Raw genomic sequence first — 23,941 nt, 5'->3', positions numbered from 1 at the left:
ACAGGTCTTCAATGTAGCGAGAAATTCCCGCACCCGTAGGCGTCCCTCAGCTGGCCCCCAAACAAATATATACTAGTCCAGTGATAATGAACGCCATACTAATTTCCAAATTGTACACAAGAAACTAAAATTAAAATAATACAAGACCAACAAAGGCCAGAGGCTCCTGACTTGGGACAGGCGCAAAAATGCGGCGGGGCTAAACATGTCTGTGAGATCTCAACCCTCCCCCTATACCTCTAACCAATGTAGTAAAGTAAACGCATAACAATACGCACATTAAAATTCAGTTCAAGAGAAATCCGAGTCTGATGTCAGAAGATGTAACCAAAGAAAATAAACAAAATGAAAATATATATATACGTTGCTCTGCTCTAAATATATATAGTTACTAACTTCTGCGTCATTCTGTAACAATGTTGGAGAGTTGTCCCATTCACAACCACACAACATCTTCTTGTATTAATTTATAAAGACTTCATTGTGATCATGAGGTTAACACATGTTACTTTTTGTCTATAACATCCCAATAACCCCTTATTGTACGTGCGTCTTCCCTATGAATTATACTATAACATGCCAATACATGTAACCCCTTTTCGTTCATATGTATTCTCATATGAATTATAAATTATTTGTTTGTTTGTTTGTTTTATAAAAACAAGACTTCCCCGAAGCAGTTTAATTTCAATTATTTGTAAAAGATCGACTGATTCTCCTTTCATTCTTTATCTCTAGTTTATTACATAAAACCGATCAATAATATTGTATACCTGTTATAAAGATCGATAGTCAATATGGTAGGATCACGTTCATTTTTTGTTACTTTTAAATGACTGAATAATCTTCAATCGTATAATACGTCTCAATACACAACCATGCAGTTGCTCAGTCAGTGGAACGGTAGTGAATACAAACTTTAAAACGACCTTTTCATATTTTTGTTTATTTGTTTATTGAATGTTATATGTTAAAATATTCTAGTACATTATTGGCATTTTAACAAGTTAGAGATTTAGTGCACCCCTGTGTTAAAGTATTGACGACGCCTACAAAAATTTAGTAAAAAAAAAAATGGAGTTAAATTACAAATATTGTCGGTCGGTGAAATCCTAATTGAATGTGTATTGGATATTTATCGATTAATTGTGTGATTTATTTATTTGATGTACATTTATTTATCACATACTAGGCGAAGATCTTCAATACCCGGTGACGAAATTTCTTTCACGAATCTGGACTTTAATTTTTGGATTTAAGTAGATTAATTGGACTTTGTTTGGATTAATTTCCATATGGGTGTGTATATTTAGTATATTACATCTCAGACATTGAAAAGTATACTTTACGTAAGATTTTATAATTTGAAATTATAAGAATTTTATGAAATTGTTTTAACGTGATGGGTTCAGGTTCTAGCAAAGAGAAATCAAACGATGTTCGGATAACTTCACAAAACACAGACAAGAAATCGGACGCATTGTCCCCAAAATCACAAGTGAATTCAAATAGCGCAGTGAAAAGTGAAAATATCAAGAACTCAAAAAACAAGTTGTCAGACAAACAATTAAACGGGAATACGAACAAGTTAGCTCGAATTGAAAATAATAATAAAACAAATTCACGGATTCCTCAACCTTTCGATGATAGCGACGACGATGCCGATGACTTGTTGAAAGATGAATGGAGAAGTAAGAAAAATTATAATGGAAATAAAAATACGGACATTAATTCAAATGGCAAAGTGAAAACATGGCAACCTCCCGAGCCTCCAAAAGGGGATTATCCCGAAACGTATGCTCAAAAGTTACAAAGAGAGCAATATACACAACAACAGCTTTTAAGACAAAAGACAATTTACAGAAATCCAGACGAATGGGAAATAGATCAGGTACGAATGTTTACAGATTAATTTCTTCTATTATATTAATTTATCTGCCAAAACATACTTTTAGCTTCTATGTCATTGGGTCTCTGAGTTGTCCCGTTGCCAATCATACCACAGCTTCTTACTTATATATTATAAATTCTGGATTCTTTCTTGCATTCTACATGTATTTCTATCTTTCCTCTGTCTATGACTGTTGGTCTATACTCTTTCTACACAAGAAACAAACTTTTCTAATACCAAAATATATAATTTTAAACAAAGTTAACTAGTGCTTGGAACGATGAAGACAGCCATGTGACAGATACTATCCCATTAACCTTAAACCAACATTTTTAAATTCCCAATAAACACCTCAGGAGAAAGTCGGGTAGACGCCAATGAGAGGGCAAACAAAAACAACAAAAGCAACATAACAAATCTACAGTCTACAAGAACAGACTATATATACACTATGTCAAGCTCTGAGTTTTCCAGAATAGATTTTTACTTGTCAATTAATTAAATCCACCATTCTAATATCTGTTATCAACATTAAACTACCCACTTAACAACATGACATTGGAAAACATCTACCGGTGTTCTTACTTGGGACAGACACATGTCAAATTTAACAACAACAAAATGCATATTAAATGTATGACATACAGACTTTAGACAAACACAGCTGTTGTTTGCTCTTTGATCGGGTTGCTGTCTCTTTGACACTTATCCCATTTCCATTCTCAATTTTACATGTCTAAATAACAACTGTTACAAATCCTCACAAAGATATGACATAAAACAAGGCTTAGCACTTACGAGGTTTCTGACTTGGGACATGCAGGCACATGTCCAAACAAAAACAAAAAACATTATGAACCGAGCCCTAAAATACTGATTTGGCCATTGGTAAAATCGGTGTACCTGTATTTATTAGAGAGCAGTTCTTTTTTTTTCGGTTTTTGTCAAACAGCTAGTAGGGATTCTTTGTCTTGAATTCAAAATCCCTTTTCCTTCTTTTCCTCCATGTTCTTACTGTTACTTTGAAAGGGACAACAGAACAGTGCTTTTCCTTTATTTTTTTGTTTTTGTTTTGGCTTTGTTTTATTCAATAATAATGGAAAGTGGGGCTTTTGTGATATCGGATATAAGGAAGAAAAAAAGAAGGAATTACGAATATATCGTAACAAAAGGGCGAGATCTGAGAAAGAAGGTTAAAAATTACCCCAAAAAGCGGGATTTTGGAAATGAGCATCTCTCTCTCTTGGAGTGATTTTGAGCACTGAATGGATACACCATTTCCTATCTTTATACCATGATAATTATGTTTATTTCATTTCGTGTCAGTTTTAACCATATTTACAATTCAGCGTAAAACATCTCCGAACGGATCACTATGGAACGTAAGTTTTACAACATCATATCAAAATATTATTCACAATTTCATGGGTTGGATTGGGTTAAACAAGTCAAAGAAAATACACTAATATTGAAGTTTCAACGCTCTTTCTTAATTCATTGGCAGTTTATGCTCATTTTTGTAATATTTTTCTCCTTCCTTTTGTTGGCGAGTTTAAAGTTGAAACTTAAATAACCAGTGCATTTTTTTTTCCTATTTCGTCAGCACTTTCATGGTATATTCATGAGATAATCGTATACAGCCTCGGAGTATAAAATTTATTTGTGTGAGATTAAAAAGCCGTAGCCAAGTCTTTTTATCCTGTCTCGCACACATAAATCTTATAACGGAACGTTTTTTCATGGTTTTCTACGGTTTAAAATGGAATTTAGAATTAAATTATAAGAAATGACTGTAATATTTTTTTTCTGTCTATTCGAAATAACATAAAAAAAATGTGGTGCACACTATTAAATAACCCGCTACGCGCGTTATTCAGTGTACACCAAATTTTTTATGTTATTTCTTCATAGACAGAAAAGAATATTACAGTCATTCCTTAAATGATACTAAGAATTGTTTAGAAATACCCAAAATGTACTAATTTCGAAATTCAAAAGGAGTTTATTTTATACAACTTATAATTGGCTGCACGCCTCTACAATTAGCTCAGTCAATACAAATTAACCAATTGTAGTATAGAATGAACTAAATAATTGGCTTTGAACTTGGTGGTGTTGGGCACTATTTACGGGAAATAGGTTGATAACTACACAATATTTAGTTTAATATAGAAAGAAATAACTCCAACAACAAGTATTATATATTATGTCCAAAGTCTGACTAACATATTGGTCTCGTAACTATAACAACATTTTTTAAATTCATTACTAATCTTTGGATGAACATAAATGTATTTGCAATGGTAAGTTTTCTTTATTCCTGATATCGTGAATTCGGAAAACAAACCAGACTCGACAGATACCATGTCTAAATCAAACTTTTTTTTTATATAGATTGATATATGTAACCTGTTACAAATATACGCCAAAACATTAAGTGTTAGGACATACATGGAGATATGCTACTATGAATGGCATTGTTGATGTAAATCCAAAGCAAATTAGTACAGTCAGGCATTTGTCACAGAAAACAAGTCCTATATACGTTATATTAAGGTATATATGGAAAGCACAATTTCTGAGAAAAGTGCCTGTGCAAATTGGTCGCAAATTGGCACTAAATGGGCGGCCGCGCGAAATGCGTTTAAAACAATGATTACATCATCGTTAAACTTTGTATTAGATTTTGGATTTTCAAGTTTTGGCATCGATCTTCACTGAAAAGATATGTAATAAAATTGGTTCCTTTAATATTATACTTCGTAACACGTTCTTTATGCTGCTGCTGCTGTTCGAAAAGATAATACTTTTTAATTTAATACTGACTCTGAGAATAGTACTTTAAGGTTATCGCAGACTACAAAGATAAAAAATCAAGGATGGACAGGAAGCCTTAATAGATAATAAACTCCACCAAGGGACACATTGGTACTAAAACTCTAAGCATAGTAAATTGAGTATATCGTGTCTTCGCGACATAGAATAAACATTAATTATTAATAAAAATGAACATGATGAAATTAGATATTACCAATTTCACTGTATCTACACGAGCCTGAACAGCTATTGTGTTTAGTCATGTAAAAAATTGAGAATGGAAATGGGGAATGTGCCAAAGAGACAACAACCCGACCATAGAGCAGACAACAGCAGAAGATCACCAACAGGTCTTCAATGCAACGAGAAATTCTCGCACCCGGAGGCGTCCTTCAGCTGGCCCCTAAACAAATATATACTGGTTCAGTGATAATGGACACCATACTAAACTCCAAATTGTACACAAGAAACTAAAAGTTAAAATAATACAAGACTAACAAAGGCCAGAGGCTCCTGACTTGGGACAGGCGCAAAAATGCGGCGGGGTTAAACATGTTTGTGAGATCTCAACCCTCCCCCTACACCTCTAGCCAATGCAGAAAAGTAAACGCATAACAATACGCACATTAAAATTCAGTTCAAGAGAAGTCCGAGTCTGATGTCAGAAGATGTAACCAAAGAAAATAAACAAAATGAGAATAATACACAAATAACATCAGACTACTAGCAGTTAACTGACATGTAAGCTGTGTTTTTCACTGCCAGGATAAAATTACTTTTTTTGTATTAGAAATTAAATTTATTAATCGAACACAAAATTTTATTTGAGAGATTTCGGAGAGCCACGGCGATCTTAATTGGTCCGGACAGTGTTATCTTAGTTTCTACCGGAAGTCATCATGCTAAAACTTAGTACCTCTTTTTCTTTCATATGTGATTTTTCTTTCTAGCAACTGATGTTGTGTTGACTATTTTTAAGAAATCTAAATTTCTTACGTAGTTATCTGTACGTGTTTTTCATTTAGGATTTCCGTACATTTTTCTAAGAATAGATACTCAAAACTTGCAAGAATCTGTCAAAATAAAGTGTTAAGCCGAATTTGATCTCGTGTTTTAAAGAATATACTAAACTGCTGTTTAAACCTGAAAGCAAATGTATTATAATCTATGGTGAATTCGATGAAAAGATTGACGGATGTTCAGAAAATAATCTTGATGTACACAAACATTAATATCAGTGGAAAGTTGTCGTACATGTACCTCTTTGTCATAAAGGAGCAACCATTTAGCTTCAAAAAAGGATGAAGGTCGGTTATGGTTATTTGTCCGAGTCAGAATGTTTTTTTGAGCAAAGCATTCAATCAAATTATTTTGTTCCAAGTTTAACACTACGAGTATGAGGGAAATCTGGATTCAGAATATGTTTTTGTCTTCTGGTTGAACAGAGTATTTGTTTTCGTCAATTTATCAATCAGAATATTTTTTTCATGAAAACAATATACCCTCTTCCCCTCCCCCTTGCAGTTTAACAGTCGTTTCCTAAGAGGAGATCCTTTCACTTGTCTAATTTAGTCAAGCCTAATAAGTGATAGCCACCTTATGTCAATGTTATGCATGCAGTCAAGGTGAGCGATACACAAAAAATGTGAAACTCTGTTTTAGATATAAACGATACTTCACCTATCATCAATAATTTATGATCAATTCAAAAAATAAAATATAATGACGTACATATTAAGTTTCTGTGGGGTAACGGTACCATCTGTATAGTCTTTAGTTAAACACGACTTTAAGAATTTGTTTATTTGTTCTGCGGTCTAGATTTAAAATGAATGTTTAAAATCTTGTTGAAATTTTAATAGTTTAAGCTAATGACCCCTTACATGTGGTTTTACAAAATAAGACATTTAAATAACCGTGAAACAAACGTGATCTTATTTTTACACCTTTTATCAGCACGGTCTTCAAGTACATACTAAGGTTTTGTTTTAAGATATTTAAATTACTTTCAATTTTATCAGTTTCGGAAGAACTCGATACAAGTAGACAGCTACAAGATGTAAGATAACACCTAGTTTGTCATTGAGATCTTAACGCTTGGCATAAGAAACCTCGTAGGTACGACATTTGTATATACTCCTAATAAGTTTACAACATCACCGAAATTCAAAAAGACAATATATACAAGTTTATATTAACTAAATATATCAAGAAATATTCCAGATAGTAGATATTCCTGATCAGTACTATGATGTAAAATCTATGTTGATTGTCATACGAATATTGAACGTAATACAAATTATAAGACACACATTCAGAAATTGTTACAGATATGGTATAATTCCTAAATACATATCTAGTTATTGTAATGGATACGAAAGTATTTCGAGTCAATGACGTTATTTAGAGGTCAAACATAATTTCATGTTACAAAATTTAATATCACTTTAATAAGAATTAAAATCTATTATTTGTAACTTTATAGGGTTGTAAACTTGTTGTTCGAACTACATATTTCGTATGAAGGTAACGGATCATACGCAATTTTTGTTCGCATTTAACGTTGATACAGCCCTATTAGAGAGTGTGGAGGGGGGGGGGGGGTTACAGAACAGCAATTATTGGACAAAAAATGTATAGAATCATAAAGAAAACTGTCTCTTAAAAAAATAAAGAAAAGACCCGGAATAATGCGGTTCTAAAATATAAGAATAGAGAAGAAAGGGCAAAGAGTATAAATAATCGAGAATATCGCACCGCGGGTAAATTGTCACGTTGTGATTGGTTTAACGCCGTCAGGTGGTATAAATAATCGAGAATAGGGATTGAAAAATTATTACAGAAGTAAAGGACTCCCCATTCAGAACCTCATATCAGAATTAGTAAAACAAACTTTCACTGATCATGCTGATTGTTAGTACTTTAAAATTATGAGTTCGATCCAGCGTTTCGGGTGTTTTCCTATGACCTGTTGCATTGCTATCATGGAGAGCACTTGTATTTAAAGATATGTTTCATTTTCAGTATTGAGAAATAATGCCTAATTTTCTTTTTTTTTTATTTTCGAGATAAGTCGTATTGATATATAATTTTGTTCTCTTCAGGTATTTCCAATATCATTCATGTTTTCCGATATATGATCAAAAGCTTTCATATGTAATTAACCTTTAGTTTTATATGTGGTTTAGAATGCAGCTTAAGTGCTCAGTTTCAACTCTTTACGTAATAAATACACCCACAGCAATAAAATATGGTCTGGTTGTGGAGTCTTTAATTCTGTATTCGTCAAATTATTTTTTAGATTTGTTTTTTATATTCTTATCTTTTTGTCTTTTATTGACTGTTCTTTATATTTTAAGACACCAGTATTCTCTATTCTTTTTTTCCCTGTTCTTTCTATTCTTTATGTCCTTCATTCGGCACTTATGTCGATTTATCGTTTTATCGTTTGACTTTCATCGCTACCCTTGTATATTTACTATGTATTACACTAAGCTTCTTTTCTATACTAAAACAAAGCTTATAATTGGATATTTTCTCCTTAAAACTGATCTGAAAATACGTAAAATTGATAATTGATAACCAGATAGCAAAGTCCATTGACTTTCCTTTTTGACAGAAAAAAATATTTAAAGAAGTTGAATATTATCTATTATCTCCATTTATTCGTCAATTCTATTAAGGAACAATTAACAATCATGCTTCTAATTTGACTAGTATATTGGAGATTCCCCTTTTTTGGAAATTAATTGAAATATATTTCGTCAATATTAGTAAACCCAATTCAAATCTGACAAGTCGATCAAAATTAACGTTGAAATTATTTAAAGAAAAGGTTGGAATCGCATAAACACCAAGAAGAGCGAAGCTGGCTATATGGACAGGATGAGCGTCTCCTGCTACGCGTGTAAGAATAAGACTTTAAAGTGCAGGAGCAAAACGGCTAATTTTGAATGATCAGATTTTAATTCATTTGACAATTGTCCCAAGACAAGAAAAGACAATATTTTATTATAAGTCTCACCTCTTCATTTTTAAACACATACAATACGTATTTACGTAGTTAATAAAACAAAATTATAAAACATACAAGAGCCACTGTAAAAAGAGTTATGAGAAACTATCTGTAAAGTATAAACATTATTTTCACTAAAATAAGTAATATAATCGCATGTTTAATGTTAATTTAAATTATGATTACCTTTGAAAACCATTCTGTTTTTTTACTAAATTGTCAAGGAATATTTTGATACTAGAAATCGAATATAATTATATCAAAATAAGAAGTTGCGGTATGGCTGCCGAAGAGACAACTCTTCTCAAGAGACCAAATGACACAGAAATTAACAACATTACTAACGTCTACTATTCAAATACAAATGACACAGAAATTAACAACATTACTAACGTCTACTATTCAAATACAAATGACACAGAAATTAACAACATTACTAACGTCTACTATTCAAATACAAATGACACAGAAATTAACAACATTACTAACGTCTACTATTCAAATACAAATGACACAGAAATTAACAACATTACTAACGTCTACTATTCAAATACAAATGACACAGAAATTAACAACATTACTAACGTCTACTATTCAAATACGAATGTCATAACTCATCTTTAATTAAGTAATCGTGATATCAAACCATTTACATAATAAATGATGAACATGTCAATGATCACGTACGTCTGTATCTTTATCAAAGGGAATTCTTTGAGAGAGAATTATGTTTAAGAGCAAAATACGGAACGATTGTTTTCAAGCAACGCACTGACATTTTTCTATTATATAATAAATAATATATAAAGTCTTTTAATTGCTTCGACAATATATAAAAATTGGTATGCACAAAGTCGAGTCAATAATTGAAATATGGAAATTCCGTATGTGTTTCATACTCAATATCGTAACTATAACGATAAAGAATATCGAGCGCCTCTGATGAGTCTTAAGAAGACAAAATGCTCGTCTGACGTACTAAATTAAAAGTCTATCATTCTCATACGAATTGTTTTTCATACAGGAAACTATCGTAAAATTTAATTTCATATTTGTCATATCGGGTCCTTATAATGCCGGCTATACGTTATTTGTTTTTCTCATCGTTGAAGGCTCAACTGTTACCAATAATAATTGCTAACATTCATATCATTTTAACTTTGGTGGTTGATTGTCAATGTTATTGGCAATCATACCACATCTCCAAAATTGTATATGAACCACTTTATAAAGTATACCTGCATGGGTTAATTCTGTCACCTCTAACCGTATATCTTTTTTTCAAACAAGAAAATTTGATTAATGACATGAATCACTAGATAAAGAATACCTAGGTGAATAATGGCACCTCTAATGCTGAATGGTTTGTTTTGAAAAAAATGATTTCATCCAGGAACTACAGTTATCCTTTTGATTATCTGATATTTTTCTCTGAATTTAACCCATGACCAACGTTGCCAGAAAGAATTATATACAGTCCGGTTGGATATATAGTTTATAGAAAAAATAGAAATATATGAATATTAAAAAACATGTTCATATTAGGAGTCTGCAATTCAATGGTTGTCATTTGTTACTGTATATCATATTTGTTTTAAGTTCATTTTGTTTGCACAAATCAAGCCTTTACATTTCTCGTTTGAATTCTTTTAATATTGTCATATACTGCACTTATAACTACTATGTGGTCCGAGTACACAGTTATTTCGTAGTGCATTTCTTTTAGACAATAAATGGAAAGAAAAAAAAATCCCACCTGTGCTTTCTCAATAATATTTTTACAGTGAGGTGTACTACTTTTGGGACAAATTATATCAAAATTATAGAAACTTCATCGGCTCTAACTTAAAATATGGACAATTTTATGTTCAGGGGGTCTTGAAATCTTTTGACAGCTTCCGAAATGCTGATTTTTAACCTTTTTCAGCTGGACCAAATCACTACTTTACTTTAAAATAAAACATGAAGAAATAAATTTGGAAGGGGTATAAAAAAGATTTGCAAGTAACACACTGTCCACACTAGGAACTATATTCGTGGACACTGAAAATCCATGTGTTATGTCTTTTGTTTATCGTTGTTAGCTGTATTATGACCTATTGTTGTTAACTTCTGTGTCGTTTGGTCTGTGGTTAATTGTTTCATTAACAATTTACCACATCAAGTTATTTTTGTTTGTGCTTGACATAAGTCAGAAAACTCGTCAGTGGCTTCCATGTTGTGTGTTTTTACCATTTTGATAATGTGGTGCTAAAATATAAGTAACAGTGAGTCAGAAGCAATCTAAATAAAAAAGACGAAAAAAATGGCCTTTAACATTAAAGAATCATCATTAAAAATTATCATGATAAAATATATCTAAAGGAAATATTGATAGAAGCAGTTACAGTAATATAATGAAACCCAAAAGTACACGCTTGCACAAGTTGTTCTTGTAGAAATTAGAAATAAGATATATTATAATAATTAAGTAACACAAAAGTATAATTTTCATAAACTGCAATGTGCGTAAACGAGTGTAATTCTATTTTTCACGCACTGGATAAAAAATATCGATGTCCAATTACAAGAATGAATAGAAAAATCTATATGCAAACATTCGATGTGGTCGATTTTCCACTCCTGAATAGTTAGTGTCTTTAAAAAAATACAACCAAAGTTCTCTTTCAAGAGCAATATTAACAACATTGAAGAAAGCAATATATTAAACTTTAGTCCCATTAGCAATTGAGCACTTACAAATACACATCATTCAAAGTTTTATGTTAGCTTCAAAAGGCAATATGTATTAAATTTGTGAACACTTAAAATTTATACAAAAGGATGCACTTTGTCCTTCTGAAGAATTTATACGTACGACAGTCATTCTCCATCGGTTAGTCTGTGATCACCATAACTTTTATATATACTTCGTCTAAAATTTAGCACAATATATCAATCTATTATGCATGGTCATGTGGTTTGGTTATAGTGTATGCGACAAAGATGCTTTGTTGACTTTTACAAATATTAAGGTTAGATTAAATACTTTTTAAAAGTTAATTCATAATCAAAATCATATATTTATTTATAAATAACATAATATTATGGTAAAGAAAGTCTCAATAATGTAAAAATAGCATACTATTATGATTACTAGTACGACATTCACTTTAACATAATTTTATAACTTAAACTGTTGGTAATTCTGTATGATCATTGTCAAACCACTGTATTATAATATACCAGGACCTGCATTTAGAGGTTGACGCGTATTGAATTGGCATTTTACAATGAATAATTGATGACCGTGTGTTGACCTTCAAATACTCTTTATATCTATCGTTGTATAGTTGTCTGATTGATGTGAATTTAGGCGACGCTGAAATAAATGTCGTAAATAGACAAAGAAGAGACACGCCATGTGTACAAACAAGTACGTAGTGAATTGCATGTAATGATAGCAGTTCAGGGCCGGATGCCTCGTCTTCTGCTATGCACATGGCAAATTTACACTTCGCCGAAAGGGTCCCATTTTTTTAAATAACAAACCAAACAGCTGCTTATACAGTTAAGCTCACATGTTTCATTTATTCATATCAGATGCATACAATCAAACAATGGAATATAAATCATGCATTGGAAAGTGGCGGTTGGATTAATCAGGGACAATCTCGATTTGTCACCATTTGTATTTCCCTCAGATTAACATCAAGTCTAATAGTTTCTTTATAGGTAGAAATAATCGGTATATGATCGATAGGGACATGCAAACAAATGTATAAATTATACCATTTCCCGGAGTTAATAACGATGCAAATAAATCTCATTATACTGACTGACTCATTCGATTACATCTGTATCATTTATATTGTTTTAATAGACGGAAGTTTAGCTCATCTGAAGATTTCGTTATTGTAACTAGAAATTCATATACATTGTACATTGTGTTCTGCATTTTCAGCATCTCATGTATATATGCACCCATGACTTTCTTTTTTCTGGTGAAGGTACATTTAGAAAAAGGCTCACGACGCAATAAACTTACGACGAAGAGTTTTCCATTTTTAACTCCCAAAGTCTTTTTTCTGACTATTTTGACGTATCAAATTTTTAAGTTTGTCCACTTTTTAAAACAATAATCAATGTCAATGCCTGCATGTGACAGGTGTGTTCGACTGTGATCTTAACTCACTAGTTTTTCCTGATGAAGGTCGCTGGTTTTCTCCGGTAACTCTAGTTTCCCTCGTCAAGAAAAAACTGGCGAGACACGATTAAGTAAATCGAACTGAAAATGGCGTTTAAACACCAACAATCAATTTATCATATCCAGGCTATGATTTACATTAAATGCAAACTTGACAATCATTTGAGAAATGTACAATTGTGTTGTTGAACATTTCAAACCAAGAATCTAAACATTTGTATATTCCCTGTACATTTAAGCTGCAACATGTTGATGTTATCTCAGTAAAATCAATCAATGTAAATATTTTAATAACATGTAATTATTATATAAAAAACCGAGAATGAAAATTGGGACTATGTCAAAGCGAGAACAACTTGACCAAAGATCAGACAACAGCCAAAGGCCACCAATGTGTCAGTGAGACAATCCCGAACTCGGAGGTGGCCTCATAATGAATGAATAGATTATTTTACATCTTCTGCAAACGTTTTAGCTTTAGTGTCGTATACATGTAGAGAGCAGTGACTTTTTCTATAAATACTATTGTGTATTTTCAGGTTTCTCAGCAAAGTTTTGATGTATCTAAATTCAAAGAGGTTAACAAAACTCTGGTAGGTTTACATTTATGTATACTTATGGCTGGCGATAAGATAAAACTTATAAACGTCTAGATTAGATAATTTTGATAATTACAGTTTTGTTAATTTTCCTCCCAGAAGTTTTTTTTTATAAACTTTTTGAATTCTAAATTTTTGTTTTCTGTATTTGTAAAATGATGTGTTTTAAATAAATAACCAAATTAGCCAATATGTATAAGACTTCTTATTTGACCTCTATTTATTTGATCATGAATAGAATTTACTTAAGTGCATGTGAAATAATTTAACACTTTACTACTTATTATTCATTACAACTGTCACGGCGGGGACTAAAATACATTATTATCAAAGAATAACACAACTTATGTTTTTTTTTTTTTATAAAAGAGTTATCTTAAAAAGGCGTTTTATATTGATTATTGTTTTTGTTTGTTTCAGCCAAAAACTGATATTTTTGGACCTGTATCAAATAATGGTAAGTAAAGTAATACACAGAGGTACATTATGTACAGAGCAATATGTAGAATCAGATCAGTTGGTAGCTCTTCGGTACTCGCATGATATAACATGAGGGTTGGATGTAATTACCCGAGGGTACTATCATCATCTCAGTAGTCAATTCGTCGGTACTCGCATGAGGCAACATGATGGTTGAATGTAACTCCTTGAAGGCATCATCAGCTCAGTAGTCAATGCTTCAGTAATCGCATGATTTGTAACATGATGGTTGGGTGTGAATCTCTGAGGAAATTATCAGTTCAGTACTTAATTTCTCGACGCAAGATTTATACCATGATGGTTGGATGTAAGTCATAAGGGTATCATCAGCTCAGAGGTAAGTTCTCAGGTACTCGCATGTTATATAGCATGGTGGTTGGATGTTAGTCTTTGAGGGTATCATCAGTTCAGTACTTCATAACTCGCATGATTTGTAACATGGTAGCTGGATTTTAGTTTTCGAGAGTATCATCAGTTCAGTACTTCATTACTCATATGATTTATAACATGGTGGCTTGATGTTAGTCTTCGAGAGTGACATCCGTTCATTAGTCAATGCCTCAGTACTCGCATGATTTGTAACATATTGGAGGATATTAGTCCTCGAGATTATCATCAGCTCAGTAGTCAGCCCTTCCGTACTCGTATGATTTATAACATGATGCTGGATGTAACTACCCGCGAGGGTATTATCAGTTCAGGAGTCACTTCTTAGGTACTCGTATGATTTATAACATGATGGTTTGGTGTAACTACCCGAGGGTATTATCAGTTCAGGAGTCCCTTCTTAGGTACTCGTATGATTTATAACATGATGGTTAGGTGTAACTACCCGAGGGTACTATCAGTTCAGGAGTCACTTCTTAGGTACTTGCATGATTTATACATGATGGTTTGATGTTACTGCCCAAGGGTATCATCAGGTCAGAAGTCACTACTTAGGTACTAGTATATATGATATATAACATGATGGTTGGATAGAAGTCCCCGAAGTTATCATCAGTTAAGTAGTCAGTGTCTCGGTACACGCATGATTTATAACATGATGGTTGGATGGAAGTCCCCGAGGGTATCATCAGTTAAGTAGTCAGTGTTTCGGTACACGCATGATTTATAACATGATGGTTGGATGGAAGTCCCCGAGGGTATCATAAGTTAAGAAGTCAGTGTCTCGGTACACGCATGATTTATAACATGATGGTTGGATGGAACTACCCGAGGGTATCATTTGGTTAGGAGGCAGTGCTTCGATACTTGTCAGATTTAAAACATGTCACTAGATGTTAGTCTGAGAGGGTGCCATCAGTTCCGTTCTCAGTGCTTCGGTACTCGCATGATTCATTACATGAAAGTTGGATGTAGACTCCGAGGGTATCATCAGTTCATTTCTCAGTGCTTCGGTTCTCGTATGATTTATAACATGATGGTTGGATGGAAGTTCTCAAGAGTATCAACAGCTCAGTAGTCAGTGATTTATAACATGATTGGGTATATTAGTTCCCGAGGGGATCATCAGCTCAGTATTTGGTGCTTCAAAACTCGCATACTCTAGTAGCATGATATACACTGTAAATTCACACAGGTCTCATTAAAGCAGTAGTCAGTGCTTCGGTACTTGCATGATTTATAATATGATGTTTGATTAATAGTCCCCGAGTGTATCATCGACTAAGTAGTCAGTGCTACGATATAGACATGCATGACTATTCACATACTTTTATGACCTTCTCAGTTTTAAATTTTATAAATTGTTTTGAAACAAAGATTCGAACTCCACCTTAAATTGATTTAATAAGTTGTTTTCTTTCATTTTGTTTTTGTCATGTGGTGTTTAGGTTCTGTCATCCCTGGTTTGCTCTCTCGTTTTTTCTCATACTTGTTTAAAATCAACTCACTGTCATTTCTTAATGTTTTATTCTCTTAAACAATAGTATGGAGGCATACATACACAATGTATATTCAAAGTACATAATTTAAGTTGTTACCCCTATAAGATCTCCTTTAACCAGTGACATAACGTAATTTAGCTTCTCATTAAGTTCACCCGTGAACTGTAATGCATGACCAAAATATTTGTATGAACGATATTGGTTAATTAAAGAAATAATGATCATTTTCAACTGCAAATTACATCAATAGCTGCACCCAATTGTAAGGATGACAGCACATAGTCTTAAGGTCCAAAAATGTTAACGATCTTTTCGAAATTTTGTTTCATTTACCTATTTCGATCATGCTATATATATATCTGTTTGGGTTGTAAGATTTCCTTATGAACGATACATCCAGGAATGCAAGTCGGACAGCTGAATTATCTGTGTAATTTTTAATCATAAAGGCAAACATGAATTTGTTGCATTTTAATTAAAATGATTACAATTTCAAAGAAACACGTAAGCATTTTCAAAACCAGCTTTAATGAAACAAATTAATAATAATCATAGAAATATCTATTGTACTGTATCTGGCGAATACGGTCTGATAATTTTCCTTTCAAATTTAGATTTTCCAGAGTTAATTATTTGCAATGGTTGATTTGCATGTCTTAATATTCATCTCTTGAAAGGGTACTGGACATCAATATGCTGATAATTAATGAAATATATGTATATAAGAATAAAATTAAAAATGGAAATGGGGAATGTGTCAACGAGACAACAAATCGACTACAGAAAAAACAACAGCAGAAGGTCACCAACAGGTCTTCAATGTAGCGAGAAATTCCCGCACCCGGAGGCGTCTTTCAGCTGGCCCCTAAACAAATATATACTAGTTTAGTGATAATGAACGCCATACTAATTTCCAAATTGTACACAAGAAACTAAAATTAAAATAATACAACACTAACAAAGGACAGAGGCTTCTGACTTGGGACAGGCGCAAACATGCGGCGGGGTTAAACATGTTTATGAGATCTCAACCCCCCCCCTAATACCTCTAGCCAATGCAGAAAAGTAAAGACGTTGTTAAAACAATAGAGCAGTGACTATGTTTCTTATATCAATGTTATTGATTATTTATTTGATTACAATTAAGTTGCCTGATTGTATACATTTGTGCCATTGGTGACCACTGGAATATCTCTGTCGGTGATAACAACTGGACTGTCTCTTGTTAAAGATGCCACAAGAATATTTGTGTCAAGCGTGAACACTGATATGTTAAATTTTTCAAAATGTCAGTTACAGTTTGCAGTCGTCTTTAATGTTATATATCCGTAGTTTAAAGTTTGATGTACTTTACGATATATATATATATATATAGATGATGTAGTTATCAATTTGTTTGATGTGTTTGAGCTTTTTAATTGGCAATTTAATTAGGGATACCGTTTTGAATTTTCCCCAGCGTTCGGTATTTTTGTGATTTCACTTTGTTCGTAGAAAATATTAATTCATCAGAATTCTAGATGTTCATCTCCTCTTTGGCTGAATGTTTGTGTTGCCAATCTGTAGTGCTCCAGTGTTTTCATTTGGGTAGATATGTGTGTCATTCCCAATGCTATGTTGATTTGTATTATCATTGATATGTTTAAATTGACAAATTAACTGTTTTCTTAACTCTGAATTGTTCGAAAAACTAAGGAATGTAGTAAGCAATATCTTTCAAGATTATGGGGTTTTAAATGCTTTTCAACTTTGTAAAAAAACATTTCTTATTTTGCCTTTCAACGTTTTTTATTATGATTATTTTGTAGACGAAGCATTCGTTTCTATGTATGTTCACTTTGTGTTTGTTATTGTTGCACTTCAGTGATGTGTTTCCCACAGTTTTAGTTTGAAACCGGATTTGTTTTCTCTCGATCGATTTTTTACTTTTGAACAACGGTTTAATACTGTTGCTTTTATCTTGCATACATAATTATGATACTTGATGACGTTTCATATACTATATGCCCTTATTTTTATATAAGTGTAGGAAATGTTAAGACTTCCTCAACATCCACCTTCCCTTTTGATTTAATTATCTTTGTAGCTTACTATTCTTTGGATCAGTATTTGTTTGGTTATTGCAATTTTCTCTAGTTTCTGTTGGATATACATTTTGTTTTTTTTTTTTTTTCGATTCCTCGCAAGATTTGAAAATTCCGATTGTAAATCTTCATAAACTGAACTAATTCTCCTTATCGCCAAAATATATAGTTTGAATGTGAAAATGCGGAAATACCTCACTGTACTGAGCCGTTTTTGGACAAAATCCTTAAATCAAGTACACACTGCGATATTTATAACACTTTAATTTGTTTGAAAGGAGATCTTTTCATAATTCCTTAGTGTTCAAACTGCTAAAATAAAATGCATTACAGCATTTTATCTCGTTATTGATATCCATCGGACTGCTTTTTGTTTACTGTACGTTTAAATGGTATTTTAAACGGAAAACGGTCCACAAATTATCACACAAACTTATTTTAAATGGCAATGAATTGGTTTTGATAAATATTGAGACAGTGTTAAGGTTACTTGGAAATTAATGTGATAAAGAAAAACTCCTATGTATACATATATATATATATATATTTATATTAGTTCAAAGGTCAATTGCAAGTAATCACTTCGGACGTTTATGATTTTCCATGTCCATTTTGTACTTTTTTTATTTGGCCAATTGATAAATACATGATATATGTATTGTCATTTGGATTTGTTTTGTTTTCTGTTGAGTTCTTTTCGAAAGAGAGCAGGTCAATGCCGCTACAAGGCAGCACCCTTGTGATGGCGAAGTGGACAGGAATTAATATAAGTAACATTAAATTGTTTCAGAATCAACTAAAAATAAATATATTATTTTTTAAAAAGGTTCAATTCGTTTAAACAATATTTATGACCTCATTTTTTTTAATCTTCAACAACCCACTTTATAATTAACTGCCAGAATTCTTCAATATAGTTAATCAAATAATATAATTCTTTTGTTAGTTTTTTTGTTCTCAATAATACCGTTATTACAGAACTAAGTATTTTTCATATAATGTTGTTTATTGCTCAATATTTAAAGTATCTTCTCTGTTTTTATGATAAAAATTAGAAAATAAAAATATTTAAGATCTAATAGGAATAATATAACACCACAAAATTTGGTAGTGCATGTGAATATACAGAAGTTTAGTCGATTGATGTCTGTTTTTATATCTTCATTTGATTTTTTGGAATGTTTGAATTGGGTGGTTAACATCTATTAAATCTATGATGGTATCTATGATGGTATCTATGATGAGTTAATTTACAACGTCTTAATTATAAACCCGTTTTTCTTTCAAACGTCACTAATGAGTATTTTTTTAGACGAAAAGCGCGTGTGGCACTAATACAAAATTTTAATCCTGGTTCCTATGAAGAGTCAATTTATAACACTTTCTGACTTAGGAAGATTGAGAGACTTGAGCTTCATTTCTATAAGGCATTCGACATTGTAACTTACATCAAAATGGAAACAGTGATGACGGGCTTAATAGCCCACTACAATTGTTTTCTTTCGACTCCAATTACTTATATGTTATTGTGTTCTCGTCGTTTTATTAAACAAACTGTGTTATTAGCAGTAGGCAGTCAAACCCTAACAAATAACAAATGACTTTTACGTAGTGCCAAAATTAATAAAGTCTTCGATTTCATATACAAACAGACCATTTATTGCCACACTGTTTTTTATTATTACTTCGGTGTTATAAACATTAAGCATTAAGTATTCTAATAAAGGTAAACGCACTTAAGTTGGTTATAAAGAAAAGGTAAAAGTATGAAAGACCAATTTGAGATGTTTACAGATAATTAAGTTATATTTTGCGTATTGATTTGTTGAAGAGATCTCGAAATTATATAATTACATAACTTCTTTTCTATAAAATTTATCCTTGACAAATAAATATAAAAGGTTCTTGGTGGGTTCATAGAATAGACAATTATTGATCCAAAAATTGAGATTAGGAAAAAACGGAGAATAATGATTAGAAGAATGGTCAAAGTCTGAAAGAATACAGAAACGAAGCCTCAGCTATTCAAATCCTAAATTAAGCAAATCGTTTTAGATGCTTTTAAATCGTATGACAAATGTATTGCATCTTTAATTCACCTGCAAGTATAGATATTTGTGTTTTCTAATTAACAGTTTACCCACAATTCCGAATGCATGCTATGTGTATTGTATACACATCTTTGATATAATTCGTTAAGTCCCGTATAAGTTCAAATTGTACATGTAAGGATTTTGTAAACATAAAAATGTTGCATTTGCAAAATTAAGAAATCTGCAGATATTTTGGATGGAAAATGCTGTTCCTTGTGGTCTAGATAAAAATCTTCAATACATAAACTGTGTATTTGCTAATTAACACACCAATAAACATCAGTAGCAAAGTATTTGAGCACATCCTAATTTCGCACTTGCGTTACCAAAAAACAACTGTAATACATAGAGAAGAGAAAAAATAAAGTGTTATTGCAATCAACTTGTGCTGTCCTTTAAATGCATTTATTTGTACTTTTCTTCTACAGATTACTCGTTTGGTAATGTGGATGACGATAATTACTACAGAACAATGAATAACAACAGAAAAAAGTAAGAAACCATATCTTTATTTTAATTTCAATGAGGATAAAACAGGCAAAAATCACAAAACAAATATTTTTCTATCAAGTCTATAGTCAATTAGAAAAACAGAAAAGAAAGGTAGACGATTTGGAATTTTCGATCCCCAATGCTTTTCAATTTTGTGCTTGTTTGGCTTTATAACTATTTTGATATGAGCGTCACCGATGAGTCTTATGTAGACGAAACGCGCGTCTGACGTACTAAATTATAATCCTAGTACCTTTGATAACTATTTACACCACTGGGTCGATGCCACTGCTGGTGGACGTTTCGTTCTGAGGATTTTCTTATCCCAGGCATAGATTACCTTAGCCGTATTTGGCACAACTTTTTGGAATTTTGGATCCTCAGTGCTCTTCAACTTTTTACTCGTTTGGCTTTATTAATATTTTGATATGAACGTCACTGGTGAGTCTTATGTAGACGAAACGCGTGTCTGGCGTACTAAATTATAATCCTGACACCTTTGATAACTAATTATACATTTCGGAGTTTAGTATCACCTCCATTGTCACTGACCTAGTACATATTTTTGTTTAGGGGCAGACTGAAGCACGCCTCCGGGCGCGGAATTTTCTCGCTGCATTGAAGACCCATGGGTGGACTTTGACTCTTTTCTGCTCTTTGATCGGGTTGTTTTCTTTGTGACACATTTCCCATTTTCATTCTCAATTTTACGTACAGAACAAAATTCTTAAAAACACAAGACAAAATCTATACACATACTACACAAAACCGTTACACATACAACACAAAATCTAGACACATACTACACAAAACCTATAAACATACTACACAAAATCTATGTACTAGACAATATTCAAACACATACAAATGCGCTTAACATATGTACAAAACTCCTATACGTACTTAAACGTTTAAACCCGCTACATTTGAGTGCCCTGTTGTAAGTCAGGAACCTGATGTTCAGTGGTTGTCGTTTGTTGATGTGGTTTATAGTGTTTCTCGTTTTTTATAAGATAAGACCGTCGGTTTTTCCCATTTGAATTGATTTACACTGGTCATTTGGGGCGGCTTCTACAACATTCTGTTTGTTGTGATATAAGGCTCCGTGTTGTAAACCGTACTTCGACCTATAGTGGTTTACTGTTTCAAACTGTGACTTCGATAAATAGTTGTCTCATTGGAACTCCTATTACACATCTTCGTATGATCTATAGACATTCCTACAAGTGCTAGATAAAAATCCCTGAATGTACTAGACAAATTCCTTACGCTTGCTAGACAAAATTTAGACATTACTAGACAAATATTTGTTCAAAATTATTTTCTGTATTTTGTGTTGCAGATTATTCATTTCCATCCTGTCTTTGACTTATTTTATCCCTAGCGCGGTAAATTTCAATTAATGTATGTATCCTACAAATGTATACACAATGTATACTAGTATATGTATATACATGTATATATATATAATGAAGAGCAATGTCATTTTGTTTTCCAGATCCATACCAAGATACGATGTAAGCGAGGAAGACCTAATGAACGATATTGAAAGTCACTATTACTAAACCAACCGGAAATGACTCCATTCTTATATAACAGGAAATGACTCCATGTCTACATAACAGGAAATGACTCCATGTTTACGTTTTTATGATATATTCCCCATAAATATAGTAGATCACAATATTTATTTTTGTATTATCATATACAAATAATATAGTTATGAACGACTGCAATATCAGCACGATGTTAAATTATTACAATTGTTAGGTGTAGTTAACTTATAAGGAATATATCATAAACAACGGAGGCCTAGTAGTTCAAGAAATGATGTTAGCTATGGTATGACTGTACAGAAACAAGAGAAACAACCTGCTAGTAAATGTTATGTTTATGTAAAACATTTCGCAATGCTTCCATTATGCAATTATAAAATCTTATCTGAAAATATTAAATAGTAATCAAAGGTATTAAACTTGTGACTTTGACACTTTATACCGAATTTGGAATGAGAGCATTTGGTCATGACAGCTGTGTAAAAGTTACTGTTTTCAATATTAACTGTCTCCTCCTCCTCTTTTAAATTTTATTGCATTTTCATCAAAGAAATATCTATGGTGAAAAATATCTATCGACATATTTGTTGGTAAAATCGGAAAAAGAGAGAAAGATAGCAGCACATAGATGAGAAAAAATAGTTGTAAATCAATCTATACGACTTGAGAACTTTTTAATGAACGACTGTAATGATTATTTTATGATGGTGGGCTTTTCTTAAAACATATTCCTGATATTATAGATATAGATAGGTAAGCAATTGACATAGTGACGACATTCGTCTAAACTCGATCGATTCCGTTCCTCCAATCAACGGAGAGTTGCGGATTCACACGAGGATTGCCGATTGGTAGTGACGATGGAATAAATCTGTGATAATTTATACTTGCCAAGGGAGGTTGATATTAGAGGAAAACATATTATGTTATTTATTATACATCGGATATATTTGTTAATAAAGTATTATATTTGATTTCAGTTTTGATTTATATATAAATATAGCAAAAGAAGAATTATTCATAAACATTCTCAACCCAGGATTAAATGATAAATATTATTCTATATTGGAATTATTTTAGTAGGTTTCTCTATATGAATTGGATTTTGAATAAAAAAGCATATTCACCTGAGAAAGTGTTATTCACCGCGCTAAACGTCACGCGCTTTTACATGCAACGTTATGGTAAAATGTTTCGTGTAAAATTTGTTTTAGTATATGTTTGTCATTAAATACATTTTCCTTTCTCGGAATATGGAATGAAACAATTACTGTCTTTTGTTTCGGTAAATATGGGGTTTAATTGACTTTTGAAAAACTGATATTCACTTCGGGCGTCGGCCTCAGTGAATATCATTTTTTCAAAAGTCAATAAAACCGCATATTTACCTCATCAAAAGACAGTAATTGTATAATATTCTTATTTTAACGACTTGAAATGACATTATTAGTCTCCCTTGTATTTGTTAACGTCATGCTATTGTTTACGTCAATCGATTGTTTTATATACAAGTCACATTACCTTAAGGTGGTATGGGAGTCTAAAATAAAAATGATAGAATTTGTTCATACTTTGCCAAAAATCTATTGATACGTGTTGAAAAATATAATAAAAATGATAGGTCACCGCGCATTTTCTCAAGCTACAGGACGGGACAAAATGACACATTTTGTATGGATTATACAGGAAAAAAAACACCATTTTGTGATTAGAAACTAAACAAAAAGATAGAACTGTTAAATACTTCAGGAAAAGATAGCTTTCAGACACTGTTTTGAGAATATCAAAAGAAAAGATAGGGTCACCGTACGTTTTTTCCGGCTAAAATACAAAATAGGA

The 23,941-nt window shown here is 32.1% G+C and overlaps 1 protein-coding gene across 2 annotated transcripts; it reads left to right on the top strand.

The window, feature by feature from the left end:
- The first annotated feature begins 830 nt into the window (after positions 1-830).
- Positions 831-23,076, top strand: LOC143055441 (uncharacterized). Of its 2 annotated transcripts, XM_076228584.1 has the most exons (6): positions 831-1,891; positions 3,241-3,273; positions 13,449-13,502; positions 13,929-13,965; positions 20,483-20,546; positions 22,045-23,076. In XM_076228584.1, exons 1-6 carry the CDS (start codon positions 1,403-1,405, stop codon positions 22,109-22,111), a joined length of 744 nt encoding a protein of 247 aa, XP_076084699.1. In that variant the 5' UTR covers positions 831-1,402; the 3' UTR covers positions 22,112-23,076. The 2 variants fall into 2 exon arrangements, with proteins under 2 accessions (XP_076084699.1, XP_076084701.1); XM_076228586.1 differs by lacking the exon at positions 3,241-3,273 and having other exon boundaries at positions 839-1,891.
- Positions 23,077-23,941: the final 865 nt, after the last annotated feature.

The sequence above is a fragment of the Mytilus galloprovincialis genome, chromosome 12 (genome assembly GCF_965363235.1).
Source record: "Mytilus galloprovincialis chromosome 12, xbMytGall1.hap1.1, whole genome shotgun sequence".
NCBI classification, from domain to species: Eukaryota; Metazoa; Mollusca; class Bivalvia; order Mytilida; family Mytilidae; genus Mytilus; species Mytilus galloprovincialis.
The sequence above is the reverse complement of the archived record's forward strand: the minus strand, read 5'-3'. Positions and strand labels throughout refer to the sequence as shown.

What these genes read in the sequence shown, in the direction of transcription:
- LOC143055441 (XM_076228584.1), top strand. Translation starts at nt 1,403, where the DNA reads ATGGGTTCAGGTTCTAGCAAAGAGAAATCAAACGATGTTCGGATAACT. An exon ending in ACGAATGGGAAATAGATCAG is followed by an intron (nt 1,892 to 3,240) that starts GTACGAATGTTT and finishes TTTACAATTCAG; the next exon opens with CGTAAAACATCTCCGAACGG. An exon ending in AAGAGGTTAACAAAACTCTG is followed by an intron (nt 13,503 to 13,928) that starts GTAGGTTTACAT and finishes TGTTTGTTTCAG; the next exon opens with CCAAAAACTGATATTTTTGG.